At 21.5% G+C, this 19,086-nt stretch overlaps 1 protein-coding gene across 5 annotated transcripts in view; it reads left to right on the forward strand.

Moving 5' to 3' along the window:
* LOC129618530 (TPR-containing protein DDB_G0280363) overlaps positions 1 to 19,086 on the forward strand; it is a 191,915-nt gene that overhangs the window by 137,119 nt on the left and 35,710 nt on the right. For all 5 annotated transcript variants that reach the window (XM_055533328.1, XM_055533330.1, XM_055533331.1 and 2 more), the window contains 7 exons: positions 10,881 to 11,032; positions 12,914 to 13,126; positions 14,155 to 14,344; positions 14,427 to 14,554; positions 14,621 to 14,839; positions 18,391 to 18,532; positions 18,626 to 18,710. In XM_055533328.1, the coding sequence (XP_055389303.1) occupies positions 10,881 to 11,032; positions 12,914 to 13,126; positions 14,155 to 14,344; positions 14,427 to 14,554; positions 14,621 to 14,839; positions 18,391 to 18,532; positions 18,626 to 18,710 (1,129 nt within the window). The remainder of the gene's footprint in view (positions 1 to 10,880; positions 11,033 to 12,913; positions 13,127 to 14,154; positions 14,345 to 14,426; positions 14,555 to 14,620; positions 14,840 to 18,390; positions 18,533 to 18,625; positions 18,711 to 19,086) is intronic.

Here is a 19,086-nt window from a genome sequence, read left to right on the forward strand (position 1 = left end):
ATTAAAGGGCATGAAATGCTACCAAAATTGTTATCGACATTTTTTCAGAAAAAAAAAAAACATATTGACCCGTATTAGAGTTATTGAATTATGCGTGCCTATTCATGTATGATTCTCGAAATGTGAGTAAAATATCTCTCGTCTTAGCTTATCATTATTTTCCTTAATAAAAGATCATCTCACATACACAATACAAACTTATTATTACGCATACTAGAGAATAAATTATTTAAAAAAAGGTCATTTGAAATTCGCAAATCATGCGTATATGATGGCAAAAAATTAATTTAGATCAAGTTCACAAAAAAAAAAAAAACATTTTCATTTGAATATTTTAATCTGATTTATTTTATATTCTATATTTTCTATATTATATACAATTTAGTTTTTCTATAGCATAATAATAATGTTTTTATGTAATAATATAATTAATAAATATTTTATTTTCTTTCGCTTTTATTTGTTTTTTATTCATTTATTTATTAATTCTATCACGCTATAAAAGACTTTAATTCGTGTTAAATATTTTGTTTTGATTCCGTCATTTCTACATTTTATTATATTTTAGTCCTATTTTTAAAAATCCATTTCGAAAAATACAACTACAAGACAAAAAACAAAAAAGAAATTCCTATTTCTTAACTGAATTAATTATTGTATATTAAGTATGATTTTATCGATATGATTGATTCATCGCTATCACTGTTGAAAGGTGTACAAGCATATTTTTTAATAATTATGAAATAAAACTGAAATTTCATTTTACATGTGAGTTTAAAAAAAACATTTAATAGCGTGTTAAAAATATCTGTGTAATTATAAATTTAATTAACATTAATTTTGAAATCGCATTTTGTTAAAAATTAAAAAAATCAAATTGTATTCGTCCAGCCAAAATTATTAAAACGCAATGATGAAAAATATTATTTAAAATGATCTTAATTCAAGGTAAAACTAATAGGCCTTTGTTTAAAATATTTTTAAAAATGAAAAAAGAAGTTTCTGTTTCTTCAACTTAATTTCTCCAGATTGTTTATTATATCACTGCCCCAAAGAATGCAGTTAGAATTATGAAATTTAAACTAAATAAATAAATAATGTCAAGCTAAGACTTTGAAAGCAAGGTTTTCCTAAAGGCTCTATTGGATTTTCTTTAATAAAAGAAATATGTGAACTAAAATTGAAACAAACTAATGTATTATAATGTTGGATATGATCAGAAATGTTAAATGCCTTCGCGATGTAGGTTTAAGTATCAGTTTCCGCCAAAAAGCCTACTGCAATAACCGTTTGAATTGCATATTTCCAAATACGTTGTCCAATATCTCTACAAAGTGTATTATAGTTACTTTAATTTATTTTTAATTTAACTAAATTATTTTGCAAAATTAAAAATTCTATTAATCAATCTAAAATGTCGAATAGTCACTTGGACATTTATCACATTTTATAATAAATTAGAATATTAAAGCCAAATCAAATCTATTACATAATCTAGTAACATTATTAATACCATCTATTTAAAATTTTTTTGCAGTTAAAGTTCATTATTCTTAGATTATAAGAATTTAAATTTTTATTTTAGGGGAAGAGTTTCGTTTACAAAAAGAACCTCGTTCTATACACATACTAATTATTTTTTAATATCAAAATGTCTAAAATATATGAATTTGGTGTGACCATATTCAGAAATTTTAATAGGTAGCTTTAATTGAATTTGTGTTTAGAACTTGAACAAATTAAAATTCTTATTGCTTAAATTTTTCTTTTGTAAATTCTCAAATTTACTGTACAGGTTTTGTCACACATTATATTAGATCTAATATTTTCAATCATACATGTTCCTATTTCTGGATATCCTATAATTGCTATTTAACATTTAATTAACATAATAATATTAATTCAATGAACATTGTATTTTCCGTCTACATTGTAAATGTTATGCGTGACCTACAGAATTGCATTCTTATTTCAAATCTAACTACATTATTCAATAAACAAAAAATGTTTTTTTTTTTTTTGATTTTTTGTTCTTTTTTTTTATAATATTTTATTTCGTATTAAAATATTGAATGATAGTAGAATAATGTAAAATAACAATAATATAGTTGATAGTGCACAATAAGTTCATAAATGTCACATGAAAGTTTATCTGTTTTCTATTAGAATTAAAAAAAAAATTATATAAAAATAAAAGAAATAATACAAGTATAAAAATAACATTTAATCAACAAAAAAAATTAAATAAATGAAATGTCAAATGTCCTGAACTCTTGAACCAGATTTTTATTATTGTTATTTTTATTTTAAATTTTTTCTTTTTTTTTGTAATTATGTTGTTCTTTTATTCGTTTTATAGTTTTAAAATTTTTTTTTATGGAATTTTAGAAATTTGATGAATTACTTATGTTCGATCTTTATCTTTAAAGTCAATATTAAAAATCATAATTAATGCGTTCCATTTACAGGAATACAAAACTTTAAAATTCTTCAGTGTTATAATGGAATACTTTGCTCAATATGAAGCCATTCACTGGCTAATAATCGTCTCTTGTGTAGTTTGAAGTATTATTCGTTTAGAGTATGTTATATGGTTTCAAATGGAACGCTATCAATAATTTTAAGTTGTAGGTTTAAAAATCATTTAAAAACAATAATAATTACTAATGTTAACATTTTTACTCTTAAATAATTGGAAAGAGAGCAAAGAGTGCATAAAACAAGTAATACCATTAGAATTTTTTAATTCATAAAATTTTTGAAAATTAATTCCAGTTTAGGTTCTATTCACCTTTGTCTATGTTCTTAATAAATTTTGGACAATATATCTCGATTTTTAATTTTCAAATATAAAAATTTAATTTCGAATTTTTGTTACTCGTTTTCCACTTTTAATTAAAACGGAACTAGTAAAAAATTATAATTTTTTGAATCTACTGTTCTAGGGCTATAATTTTGAAAAAACCATTTACGTGACAGAAACTGTTATATTATCATCGTAATAAAAAAAAACTTGCTATTTATTTAAAAAACTTCGATAAAAATTTTCCGTAAGCAAGATTTAATTATTTTCCTTTCTGTTTTAAAATTATTTTTTCTCATTTTTTCATCTCAATTTGTAAAGTGAAATTAATAAATTAAAAAATATATATATATATATAATTCTATATAAATATTTGTATGAGAGAATTGAATTAAATGATTGTCGAATGGTATATTAATTATGCTTCATTTTTTTTTTTTAAGATTATTATTATTATTTTTTGATTATTCATATATTATATTAATATATTAATAAAATAAATATGATTATCAATATGATGATCATCGTTTTAAATTTGTCTTAGTTTTATTTTGAATTCGAATTAAATCGGACAAGATTTGTTATTTACTTTTCATTATTATCGTAGTGTTTTATGTATAAAAATCGGAACTAATAATTGAATGTAGTTTCATCGTGATTAATCAAGAATCATAATATATACACTTGTATAGAATAGAATTCTATTGTATTATTTCAGTTTTTTTTTTATTATATTATGAGGTTGATCTAGTAATATAACAAAACTACAAATATATACATATATTTATATATGTCTACTTTTTTATATATGCGAAATTGTGAGCATAAAAAAACACGTCTCTCAAATAAAAAATAATTGCAATAACATAAAGAATAATATTTCTATTTAACAGGATATTGTTATATTAAATAATTGTATAATAAAAAATTAATAAAAACAAAACAAGTACATAATAAAAAAGTAAAAAATTTATTGTAAATAAATAGAATAAAAAATTTTATTTAATATGATTTATTACAATTTAATTGTGATTTAATTATTTATATGTGCAAAAAAAAAAAATTATTTCATGTCTATGTACTTAATTTTAAAAATAAATGAAAAAAGAATTAAATTAATTACAATAAAAATTTTATTAGATTTCTGGGTTGAGATAAATTTTTAATTAAATCATTTATTATTTGACTAGGAGAGAAAAAAATAAAAAACAAGAGGAAAATTACAATATAAAGGACAATTAAATAATTTATGCTATTTTTTTTTATAATTTTTTTTTAAATTCTCTTTATATTTAATATACTCACATTGCCTTTAAATTTTAACTTTGCGAATACGAGTACATATACCTAACATAATAATATATAAGTTATAAAGAGAGATTTAATATATAAAGGAAAAAGAGAGTTTTAATATATACTTTAACTGTATATTCAGCTATTTAAATATATTAAGAGAAGATTGAATTGTTTTTGCAATAAAATGCATAAAATTAGACGAGATCAAAGTTGTTATATAAAAACAAGTAAAGTGGTGAGTTAAAATTTTATTCGTTTTGTATGTATGTTTTATTAAAATCAACAACGAGTTGAAATATTATTTAAATTATACAATTTCTTAAAGGTTTTTAGGTTAAAAGAGACATTTTTTGAAATATAACATAAGTAAAATTACTATTGTGCGATCTCAACATTTATTTCAGTTACGCCTAATGACAAACAAGCGAGTTTCATGCAAATTGCAAGTGAAATTATTCCATATCAAATTATAATCTGTCTTTTTGCAGAAATTTGAATGAATTTCAAATGTCAATTGTCAATTCCTTAATTTTTTGCAGAACTATAAACATTAAAACAATACTTTAAAAATTAATTTGAATATTACCCTTTTTTTAACGTTATTTTTAAGGAAAAAGCAGGAAGTCTAAGTGAAAAAATAAAAATTTTATATTATATTTTCAATTCCAAATTTTGTATATAGTTTGTATGAACCGCAAAAAAATTAAATAAGAAAATTGTTATAATTGAAAACCAAGTATAATAACTTTCTTATAGATAACGTTATGGTCATATAGGTCATTTAAAAATTATAAACTTATGCCTTAGGGGGGTTCAAAGAGGTTAATATAAAACTTATTTTTACATGATTATAGCATTAAGGTTACTTACCTACTATGTATAATTTTTTAATTTGTTTGTGTGTAATTTGACCTAAGATTTATTTCAAATAGATACAGTATAATATAGGAAACATGAGTTTAATACTAGAAAAAATTATTGTATTTTTAATTATGAATTTGTTTCTAAAATGAAATTTTTAACTAATAATCACATGTACTTATAAATATGTATAATATTTATATTTAGAAAAATATGAAATGAAATTCAAATTCGAAAACTTTTCTGATATTCTGTACTTTATAGATTGTTCTGATTTTTTTTGGAATCTTTGCAGATATGGATAAATTTGATATGAAGTTATTGAATTTTCACGTAAGCAATTTGGGATTATTTACGTTTTATATGAAATTCAAGAATTTTTCATGTTTTTAACGGAAAATATTGAGTTTTTTACGTTTTCTATTAAATTGTTGGATATTTTACATTTTACGTAAACAACGTTACATTATTTACGTTTGACATAATAATATCCATTTTTTATGTTTTAAATGAAAAATGTTGATTTTTTTACGTTGTATATGAAATTATTGAATTGTTTACATTTTACGTAAACAATGTTGGGTTTTTTACGTTTTGTGCAAAAATATCAACTTTTTATGTTTTAATAAAAACTCTTGAGTTTCTTCCGTTTTATATGAAAACGTGTAATTTTTTACATTTTACGTAAACAATCTTAGATTATTTACGTTTAATACAATAATATCAAATTTTTATGTTTTAAATAAAAATGTTGAGCTTTTTACATTTTACGTAAACAACTCTGAATTTTTTATGTTTTCTACGAAACTGTTGAATTTTTTAAATTTTACCTAAAGAATGTTAGGTTATCTACGTTTGACATAAAAATGTCGGTTTTTTATGTTTTGAATGAAAATGTTGAATGAATGTTGAGTTTCTTACGTTTTATATGAAAATATTGAAATTCTTTACATTTTACGCAAGCAATTCTAAGGTGCTTACGTTTAATATGAACATGTTTTTTAAATGCCAAGTTATGAATGTACCAAATTTTAAATGAGATAAAAAGTAAGTCTTGTCTCACCACGTCGCATGACTACACCTTCTGTCCAATTTGGTTTTTAAAACATTACTAGCTTTTAAAATAACTCACTTCGTGTCGAGAACTTTTTGTATAAAAGTATTACCGTATTCTATATGAGGAGTTTAATATGTTTTAAGTTTCTATTCGTTTGGGAAATTTTTTATTTCATTTTCAAATTTGCAAAAAAAATCTCTAAAGTATATATTATAAAGTTGATAAAGCAAGAGTTAAATGTTATTTAAATTTATATAATAAATAATAACAGACAACAGTACGATTAAATAAATTTTTACGTAAATTTTTAGAATTTAAAATTATTTAATAAGAATTTCGTGTATAGATCGTTTTTAAAATGTTGACTTTAAAAAAGGAAAATTTAATTATAATATGTTTGTCACATTTGAACTCTTACTTACTATCACATATGAAGGACTAATTAATTAAATAAATTAGAAGTGGGTTTTTCTTTTATGAAATTAATACTTTTTCAATTTATAATTAATTATCTTTCCAGGAATATGCAATTTAAAATAAATCAGAATTGGTGTACTAGAATAATAATTGATTGATAAGAATGTTGTTAAATTTTACTGAGATTTTATTGCACAAACTCTTGTATTATGTATAATTATGCAAGTAATTATTATTAATATTTGCTTCATTTGCTTTAAATGACAATAAAGTCTTAAAATAAGAAAATATTAAGCTCGATTTTGTTTATTGACTTATCATATTAATTGGCAAAAATGGTATGTCTTGGACCTGCACAGACAAATTTAATTCTGTCTATATATAACAATCGTGAACTATTTTTTAGAATAGTTTTAAAGTTAAATTTGCTAGAATTCAAATAGAAATAATTTTCATTAACAATTAAACTTCAGAAAACTTTTGGCAACTCATATTGGTTAGTAGAATTTGTCATACAGAGAGAAATAATTTTAAAATATGGGAATAGACTATAAAAAATTAATTTGTTCGTTCGAACTTTTCGAAAATTTTTGCTACATAATTGCGTTATATGTAATACATTGCTCGAGATTTGACACATATAAAATTAAATTTAAATATTTCGAAAATAGAAATTTTTCCTCAAATTTTTTTTTCTGGGAAATTTTAATCTAAAATCTAAATATAAAATTTAATAATATTTTCGCAAACGTATGAAGTACATATTTATTACACAAGTATAAAACATATTTATCAGTGAAAGTAAAATAAAAAACAAAAAAAGTAAAAATTAAATTGCATCAAGTAAACTAATAAATTATGTTATTCGAATTGTTAAACAAATAATAAAATGAGACTGTTTTAGTGTTTGACAAGTAAACATGAAAAAAAATTCCAAATAAAAGTTTTACTAGTTTAAAGTAGACAAGAAGGAGTACAAGAAATTTTAAAAACAAAAGTTTAATTCTTATCTTATCAAAATTTTTTTTTAATGAAATTATTAAAACAATCAAAAAAAAAAAAATAAAAAATTTTATAAAAAAACCACTGACAATGTAAAATATAAAATTGAATTTATATGCCACCTGTAATTTTTCGCTCTTTAATTTTTCATTTTCTTAAAAAAAAACAAAAATAAATAGAAGAATCAAAAGAAAAAGAATTTAATTTTTCTAATTGATTTTTAAAATTTCATTTAATTTACAGTTACTAATAGTAGTTAATGTATACAATGTCAATTAAAAGTTTTTCCTAATTTAACATTTAAGAAGAAAAGAAAAAATTGGCCATGTAACATGATTGATAAATATTTATTGGTCTTGTTTGATTTTTTTTTTATTTTATTTTAAGGTTCTATTGAACATAATTTTTAGGGCGCCTAAAATTTATTAATTATTATTATAATAGCATAACACATTTTTTATGGATTAAGAGTGATTTTCTGATATTGTTGTAAAATTTTCCAAATTTTCACTTTTGGAATTAAGTATATGAAAAAAATGAGCTTAGCTCTATTTATATAGTTTTAGTGTTAACAGAAAGTTGAAACCCACAGCTTTCGACTTTAGGACCTTTTGATTCTTTTAACTATCAGATACTATGTCAACACACTTTACAAAGTGAGGAAGTATTATAAAAAATTGCAAAATCTTTCAAATTTAAGGCTTTTTTCTAATAAAAACCAAATGGAATTGTCCAAAAAAAAGTTTCAAAAGCCGAAATATGTAGATTAAGATTTTTTAGAAAAGCTTTAAGCCGAGTGTTAATTTGTATAACAAATACTCACGGTTTTGTCGGAAATGTTAGTTGGACAAAATTTTTTAATGCCTGCATTTTCAATTTCTTCAATAAATTTCTTTATAAAATTCTTTAATTTGAATTATTTTTTGTTGCAACAATAAGGGTAATTCCTAAAAGATAATATACTATAAAATTGGAGGTAAATCAAGTTTTTTGAAAAGCAGTTTCATAACTATTCATAATTAGTTTATTTCAGTCAATCAACACTATACTGACCATTGTATCAGATACGACGTGATTAGATTGAAATTTTTGTGTACATGTGACAAGACTAGTAATGAAATACTATGTTACTATATTTGTATACTATAATGAGATAATAGGAGTAATTTTTTGTTAATGAAAATAATTAAAAATACTAACATTAACAGGATTGCTATACAATACAGGCACAAAAACGGGTTTCATGATTAATACAGGATTAAAAAAAATTAAAGTTTATTATGATGATTAATTAAATTTTATAAGAAATCTCAGTATCATTAATATGATTAAATACTGTTTTCTAATACATATGAATTTATTAATAAAAGTTACTGAGTATTGTTAAATACAAAAATTTTTATTTTAAATTTTTTTATCAGCACATTTTACTATGATTTCCTTTTATAATCTTATTTAAAATATCTAGAGTTCTATAAACTTTTTTATTACAAAACAAAAAAAAATATTTTTTCTAGACTTAACTAGATTTCCTTTTCAGAATAAACACAATTCATGTACATATATACATATGTATATGTATTTATAATTAAGATAAGATTAAATAAATAAATAAAAAAAAAGTAAAAAACAATAGGAAAGGCACAAAAAAAAAGCATAAGTCCATAGCCAAATATTTATCAGTTTATCAAGTATTATAGTAACAAAATATTACATATTTATATAACATACATATACATACATATGTATTTATTTACAAAATATACGATATATGCATTCCTTTGCGATAACATAATATAAAATAAGGAGGAACCGCTGTTAACTGAAATAGTTCAGTTTTAACTTATAAGAAATTAAATATTAATATTTTCTTTTTTTTAAATTTCGTTAAATAATCATATTTTTATAATAAAAAATACTATTTTTTTTTCTTTTTCTTATATTTTATTATTATTATCTTATCAGGTGATTTTATATGAATGTTGTTAAAATGATTTAAAAGTTTAACAAGAGATCAACTTTTAACGAGTTTTTTCCTTTCTATCTCAAAAAAAAAAAAAATTGTTAATGATAATAAATAAATAATAAATAAAAAAAAACACATATTAATAATAAAATGAAAAAAAAGTAAATATTTCGATAACACTAATAATAAACACAACAAAATTAAATAAAAAAAACTGAAAGGAAAAAAAGAATAAAAAATTGTAAAAATCAAATCGAAAAATAAATAAAAGTCATATAAATAAATTGGTTTTAAATTGAGTACTAATAATAATAATAACAATAACAATAATTATCAAAATATATTAGTAATTATGTATACGCAATGATAATCGAATTTGACATAATAACTAAAATATTTTGTGCATAAATATCTATGATAATTTGAAAAAAATTTTGATATATAAAATTTTAACGTGTGTCAAATCCCGTAACATTATTCTACTACATATTTAATTATAATTACGGTAACCTTCTTCTTAAAGCAATTTTAAGAGAGGCAACAACGGTCTCTATAGATGCGATTGTAAACACAACAGTCTCTATAGATGCAAAATGGAGGGTTAATATAGGTTAAGAATTCAATTTAAGAAAAAATGGAGGCTATATAATCTGTTGAGAATGAAATTGTTTTGTGGTAAAATTAAAAGAAAGCACTCAAGTATTTTATTTTTATGTAAGATTAAAAACAATACAATATTAATAGTACGATTAACATATAAACGTATGAAAACTATTTTACTTTTATATGACCGCATATAAAGCAATTCACTTATGAAAATTACCCGTTTCATTTCATATATGCGAATTAAAATCTCTTATATTATGTATGTTAATAATTGTAGGGTAAAAGGGTAATATTCATCAAATTTGAGGATAATTTTTTAATTGTTTGACTTTGCTTTATAGAGAAATACATTCAATTTAAAGAGAATTTAGGATTTTTTTCTCCAATTACACTGTTTACATATTTGTATTAACTATTTTTTTTTTTGTTTTACAACATTTTAAAATTAACAACAACATGTACCTGAATATTCCGAAAAATTTGTGAAATATGAGAGAGAAAATATCCTCACTCAAAAAAAACTATTTAATGGTCAAAATACGAGTACTGTTCTATTATGTGAATAATTTTAATGGCGTACACCAATTATTAATTTTATTTCGAATTTTTATTGTTTTTTTTTTTAATTAAATTTTTAATATCTAATTGAAAAATTAGAATTACAATAATTAATTTCCAATTAAATAAATTACATTCTATTGAGATAAAATTTTTTATTATTATTTTATTTTTAATTTTTTTTTTTTGTTTTTGAATTTATTAATTAAAATTTTTTATTAAATAAACAAACCAAAACTCAAACACAAAATTTATAAATCAATTTACGTATATATATATAATATAATCATATTTGTTGTTCATTATATTTTTAGCCTTATGAAACAAATAATTCCAATTCATCATCATCAGTACGTGATTTAAAAACTTATAGACGTGATTCTAGGCCAAATACACCACCATCATCTATATCATCCTCGCAACAGCAAATACAAGGACCAGTTGAGAATGGACATGGACAATATCCGTGAGTATTTACTGTATATATCAGCAAATGCATATGTATATATACTAAAATTAGAATATTCATCCATAATACAAATATGCATAAATATTTTATAGATTACAATATAATATTTCTTCTGGATAAATGTATACCTATAAATTCAATGTATATATGTACATTTATTATAAAACTAAAAAAAAATGCTTTTTCTAGATTATAAATAATTGTTTCTTATTTTGTATTTTGTATCTAGTAAATTTAAACAAATATCATTTGGTTTTTATTCACATTTTGTATCGCAAACAGAGCATGTTCCAAATATAATAGTGTAGTCAGCATAAATTTTATTTAATATTTTATTGAGTTAAATTCAATTGTAAGCCCAAAACTCAAAAGTTTCCAAATTTTTAATTTAAAAAATTTTTGAAACTTTTGAGTGCTATTATATCACATTACCATTCTTTTCAGTTCGATTTCGTCTAAAGTTCTCGTATAAGTATGACTATCTTAAAAATATTGAAACTGAACAAAATTTTACTGTATTATAAATTTTAATAAAAATTTTTTAACTACTCGTATTTATTGTGCGATATCCGATTCAGTCGAAATTTGACTTAGAAATCTTGATTTATTAGTATGGTTGAAACCTACCAACACAAATGTTCCATTTGTATTCGTTTAGTTTTTATTCTTGATGGCAAAATTATTGAATGGTTTATTTGCATTTCAATTTGATAGTCAAAAGAATAATAACAAAAATCAGCCTTTCTTTAAAAATTAAACTCTCTGAGCAGAATATAACAAAACATAGCGTACACATACCTACAATACTTTGATTCTACATTATATATGTAGGTATTTAGATATGGGTGTTATGTAATTTGAAGGGGTTACGGAAGGCGATGTAAATATATTATTGTTTGCAGGTTAGGTGACGGAAAAAAAATTTTTTTATTTTATCCATTCGTACATTTTATTTCCTTCTCTTTTTTTTCTCTATATCTCTTCTTTATTTCCTTGTACTCTATTCTATTTTTTATTTATTATTTGTATAAAATTGAAAAACGAAAATAATTAAATTAAATTTTTGAATTTTTTTTTTATTTTTAATATTTATAAACGAAACACCATGACATCGTACATCAAAACCTTTGTAATCATTATTCTTTATTTTATTTTTATCATCATCATTCTTATCATCGCACCGCACTATCATCATGCGGTTGTTGTCGTCGTCATCATTATTATTATTATTATCGTTTGGTTATGGTCATCCCTGAATGGTTGAATGAATGGATCGTATATTTTATTTTTTTCTTATACCAAATTTTAATTTAACTTTGCATTGGCATAGTATGAATGAATGAGTGCATTCAATATTGTCTATATAAAATATATATGTATTATTTCTCTATATTTCTGGAATATCCTTACCATATATTTGTGGCATTTTCGTATATTATTACCTACATATAATTATTATTATGGCTATACATATATATTTATTATTATAATGTGTGGTGGTTTGTTGATAAATTACTATTGACGGTCATGTATTTTATATAAATATAAATAAAAAAACCTGCTGTGCGAATCCTGATTCTTTTAGACATCATCACTTTCTTTAATACATATATGTACGAATCACCATTATATGTTATTTTATAATGATTATTATGATGTTGATTTTAAAACATATATATGTAGACAAATATAAAAATAATGTAATAATTATAATGAAAAACAAAAAAAAAATTAATATAAAAAATTTTTTTTATTTTTCTATTTTTTCTATTTTTAATACAACTGAACTTCAAATCACAATGGAAAATGGGAAAATATTGAAAAATATATAAATATATTTATAAACACCTACATTTAAATATACGCATAAATGTGTAGGTGTCATATCTGTAAAACATTATGTCCTGTTAATAAAATGGAATGGTTATCTGTTGATGTTGAACATATGAATTCACATGCGATGCATTTTCCATTTTTAAAAAGTAATAATGATTCCTCAAATCGTGTCCTAGCGTGTAAGGATTGTGTTAAAAATTTATCACAACAATGGGAGACTATGGATGCACAACGAATACCATTAGAGCATAGAATGTAAGTATATAAAATTTTAATACATACATGTATTTTTTTTTAATTTTTATTCAATATAAACCTTAAATTTATATATGTATGTAGAAACCTATAAGGGAAAGTATATTTCCTACATATTGTACCTATCCATAATGAAATTTCTTCCTATTAATCCCCCGTAGGAAGCAACTGAATACATCTAGTCAAGCGGAGACATTGTATATGTAGATATGCTTTAACATATATGAATGAATATCTGTCCGTTTTACTAGAAATATACATAGATATTAAAAATATGCAATGGTATATAATATGATATATATATGATAAAATTAAAGATTGTAAACACAATTACATTATACATATTATGTAGTTTGGGATACAATAATAATTGGTGTGAAAATTTTCAATAATATTTCGAATATTCGAAAATTCAATTTCTATGTAGTATGTATATATATATGTACATATTTATTACTATAATATAATAATATCATTTGCATAATATACAAGTGAATATTTAATTTTCTGTATTGTTTAATTAAAAGTTATTGACAAAAAGAAAAAATAAAAATTTCGATTATTTTCTCTATTTATTTTTTTTTTAACAATTTACAAAAATAAATGTATTTATTTGCGGTGGGATATTAATATTGAATATTAAAGAATGTGAAATATTACAAAAATTTAAAATTTAAATATTTAATTATAATTATTTCGGGAAAAAAATATTTAAATTTAAATTACCTTGTTTTTCAGAATCAATTGTGCAATTAAATAATTCGATTTTCTTTTTGAAAAATAAATTAATTGTAAAATTACTGTAAGTTGAGGGTATTAAATATTTTCTGCTAATTGTATTCAGAATTCCTGCTAGAGTATTTTTCAGTGTTATTTAAATTTCCAAATCCAATTTGTTTTCAAGAAATCAATATGAATCTAAATACTTAAACCTCATTAAGGCTCCTACTACTTTATACAATGCATTTTTCTTTTGTATTTACTTTAACATATTAATTAATAATTTTCTTCTTTAATTCTGGTTTTAGATACGACATTCCATCACCAAGTTCAATAAATGGTTCAAATCGTCATGGAATAGGTGGTATTATAAATACACCACCATCAACACCATCAGTTTCATCATCAACACCAGCAACTAGTACATCAATATATTGTTTCCTATGTAATCTTCATTCTGATTTCACTTTAGCTAGAATATTATATGCAAGTAAAGAGGTAATAATATAATTCAAACTTAATATATATAAGTATTTTCATATTGTAATTAATATTTATATATTATATTTTATATTTTTAGGGAAGTCGACCATATTTTCCGTTTTTACTGCAACATGAATCACCACCGAATGCTGAACAATTACGTCCAGATAAATCAGCGCTTGTTTGTACATTTTGTTATCATGCACTTTTAAATCAATGGCGAAAGTAAAAAATTTTAAAATGAATTTAAGTAATTAAAGTGAAAATTAATAATTTTTTATTTTTTTTTAGATATGAAGCACAAACACCATATATAAATCCAGCTGAAAGAACTTATAATTGGCATGATTATTCATGTCATTTATGTCGAATAACAACATATAGAAAAAGAGTTCGTGCACTGCCAGTTAGTGAATTTCCATTTGTTAAACAACGAATTAGTGATGATGGTTTATTATTAGAGAATGGAGAATATGCAGTTGTTTGTTTAGACTGTTATGAAACTTTAAGGTATTACACATTAGAATCAGAACTAATAAAATACAATGTGTAATATTTAATTAACCACAATAATACATGAATTGTCTTGATCATTGTAGACAACTCATGAAAAATTAATTTTTAAATTTAATTGTAATAAAAATTTAAAATATTTGGTATTTAGATTAAAAGAAAGTAATTTTTAAAGTATAATTTAGAATTATTTAAAAATGTAATATGCAATATTCTTTTAGAAGCCATAAATAGTTTTTTAATTAAATTAATTTTTAATTATGTACAAAAAATACTCAAATTTTATTAAAATATAATCTTTGTTAGTGAAATGGTATTATAAAATAACTATGAGTAGAAAGAAAATGGTTGTAAATCAATGTTACAAAAATTCTTTGAATGTAAAACTAAAAAATATTTTTGTTATAAAAAATGAATAGCATTTTCATACCATATTTTCGAATAGAATTTATATATTTTAATATTTTAGAATTTAATAATGTTTTATATTAAGAAATGTGAAATTTAGAGATTGAAAATAAGCAGAAAAATATAACTCTTAGTATAGTTTGCTAAATTTCAAACATGTAGTATAAAATTATGAGTTATATTTGTGACCCATGATATGTAATCATATTAATATTATATTCTTACATTAATCTTTTAATATTATTTAATATTTTGAGATAAGAAATTCTAAAAAAAGAAAAAAAAAAACATTTTTATTTATAAGTAATAATACCACTTTTAATTTTTATTTCGTAATTAATATGTAAAATTATAAAAGCACAATATTCTTTGTTATCTACAAGTGTAGGCATAATTTTAGAATTTTATTCATACACTTATGACGTCAAACAAGATTAGTACCTCTTAAACTGGAACAACCTTATTGTTATTATTTTTATTTAAATTTAATCAAAGTGTTCAATTTTAAGTGCTTATATACTTATCAAAGTAATTTTAATAGCAGTTATTTAGATAAATAATCAATATTAAATATTTGCTTTACTTTTATTATGAACACTTACAAAAATTAATAAATATTTAAAGAGTATAATAAATATTCGATCAAGTTTGTAAGCCAGACTGAAGTGGAACTTAATTGTAGATTTTGATACAAGTGGGTTGATGTTTTCGAGAGTAGTCTAGGTATTGTCAACTCTAAGCATTTGATATATATGTTTTTATACGTGGTGTTTATGTTCTTTTAATTCCTTTATTCGATATTCAAATTTGCAGATCATTTTTTTTTGTGTTTCCAAAATTATATCTTAAGTTTTTATAATGATATATGAATATTTCGTATAAGTCATGAATATTATACTGTGGCTGTTATAACGCGCGTATGTTCTATGAACATTAGAATTGATTTAAATTATTTTTGATATTTACCAAGGTTTATCACTTTCCTGTCTAAAATTTTTTGTTATATTTGAATATATCTTTTATTAGGATGTCGAGAAATTATTTTTTAAATGTTAGTTTTTGCTTAGATCTTCCAAAAATATTTTAGTTTTTGTTACATATAGGTATTATCACATTTAAATTTTATTTAAAATATTATTAAAAGATTGAACATGTTATGATTATTGCAGTCATTTAACATGTTCAATTCTTTGCAGTCAACTCTTTAAATTATTCTTAATTTTTTTCCCATTTAATTAGTTTTGAGTTGTAAATCTACATAATATTAATGTTACTAATTGATTATTATTATCAAAGAAAAAATAAAAATTACCATTAATTCGGTAATTAAATTTTTAATAATTACCGAGCAAAAAAAAGAGAATTTCGTTTTTAAATATCATGTACTTACGTATTTAAATTGGAAATTCCAATTTTTGATTTTATTCAAAATGTTCTCTATTAAACTTAAAAAATTTATTTAATACAATTTATTTAAAGTATTTGTTTAGAAGTTTTTATTAAAAGAAAAATAAATCAAATATCCATTATATTTTAATTTGTATATTGATTTATTTGCAATTCATGTGTTTAGTGAAGTCTGTTAGTGAGTATGGTTTAATCGAGTGATTCATTTTATATTTAATTTCTATATATAACAAATTTAAGTTTCAAAAATAATTAAATTACTTAACTTTAGCATTATAATGCAAAAAATACTTATTTTTTTTATTTATTTGTTAAATGCTGAAATTAACAATTAAAGAGTTTGTACCAAATTTGTTTTCCTTTTATTAACATTTATTAAATATTTTAGTTAAAATTATTTATGCAACATCGAAATGTTATTAAATTATTTTATTGAAATGTTCTTTATCGAAAATTATCGAAATGTTATTTTTTTGCTTAATATTAAATTCAAATTAATACTATAATGAACAGGTTAAATTAGACATATACAAATCACTCCAGTTAATTAGACGAGCACAACATTAATTTTCATAGACAAAAGTAATAATAAAAAATTTCATACTCAATTTAAATCAATAAATAAAAGCGAAATATTATTGAAAAGCTAGTGTTTAGCTTTCTTAAAGTAATACATGTAGTAGGTTGAATTGTGTTTTATACGACATCTTAAATTAGTTAACATATTAAAAAAATTAAAGTTTAAAGTATAAAATTTATAAAAACGTGTGTTACGCTTAAAATTTTTATTGTAGGTTTGCTGTTAGAAAAAGTTAAATAATTTTTTCGCCGAAATATGTACACAATTATTACTTGATTATCATTTAAATAATTTTATTTGTAAAAATTAAAAATTTGAAAGTATTTTAAACATTTAAGACCATTTTAAACATTTGACAATATTTAGTGAGCTAGAGGGATACGTTTTAAAATTTATTATCATTACCCCTCCAAGTTTAATAATAATAATTTTAATAAAAAATGTAACATTTCATATCTATATATTGTAATTACATATTATATAACTTGAGTCACCTTAGTATTTAAATTAGTTTATATCCGTATTGCAGGACCCATTCCCTTTTTTTTTAAATGACTCTTCTTGCACAAAGATATTGTGTTACTATGATTTACTATGTGATTGTAAGGATTTAAAGTCGAAAAATGTTTTTAAATGGAAACCTTTGATAAGTATATTGTTCAAGGATGACACGAACTAAATTGAGTTTTATTATTTGTAGTAAAGAGAATTTGAATGAATTTCGTGACTGAATCATGAATTATTTAAAAGTTCAATTGTTGCAAAGTATTTAACTCAACAATACCAATATTTCACTGTTGTATAAACATTGGATAGATGAAATTTTAAAAACTTAACATTTTTAAACCAAGAACCTTGGAAAAAGTTGATGCTTTTATATAATTACTAATGACCAAATAAAATTTGGAAGCAAACCTAATTCTTAATATAAAAACAAAGCATATTAAACATGATCTAAGATTATGTTTAATATAGTATAAAATTTTCTATTTCACATAGTATTGCATATTACATTATATTTAAATAGGTAAACTGTGAGTTTTTGATTAAAAATTTAAATTTACTAGTCTTATTAATTTTTCAATCTAAGGAAGCAATAACTTTGTCTTTTTAACAAATAATTTTTTATTTTAAAATTTCAATAATTTTTTAGACAACAAGCGTCACAATATGACCGTGTTGGTGTTCCTATATCAAAACGAGGCTATAATTGGGTACCACAACCGCCACCACCTGAAGATAGTCCAGATGTTTCGGTAGCTAGATTACCATGTGGAGAAAGATCTGATAAAATTGTAAGCAATTGAAAATAATGTTTGTTTCCTTTTTGTATAAATTTGATTGTGAATTTGAATATTAAACATAATAATTTTGTTGTGTTATTTCAGCAAATTAATTCATCGCTTAGACCAATACCAAATAAAAAAAATAGTTCACCAAAACAATTTTCAAATGATAAATTAAGAGACAATGGTAAGTTTAATTTATTTTATTTTACGTTAAATTGTTTTTGGAAACTTATTATTTGTATCAAATCGTTAGTGAAACTGAAATTTAATTTATATTAGTAATATTCTTAATTCAGACTTAAAAAATTGTCGACTAGTAAAATAGCTTAAGCTTAAAAAATTATGGTAAATGGATACATTATTTTTAGGCATTAAATTAAAAACGAGCGTAAGCATCATAAGAGATTGCTATAATATACTATTTAAGCCATAATTTTGTTATTAAATAAAGCAGTAGTTAAATCAGGAAATTTATAAATTAATAAGAATCTCTGAATTTGTAAATTAAATTATATTGTATTATAAAAGTTAAGTTTAAATGCTGTTTCCAACAAATTTTT

This window comes from Condylostylus longicornis, unplaced genomic scaffold (genome assembly GCF_029603195.1).
Source record: "Condylostylus longicornis isolate FDR11 unplaced genomic scaffold, ASM2960319v2 ptg000009l, whole genome shotgun sequence".
Classification (NCBI taxonomy): Eukaryota; Metazoa; Arthropoda; class Insecta; order Diptera; family Dolichopodidae; genus Condylostylus; species Condylostylus longicornis.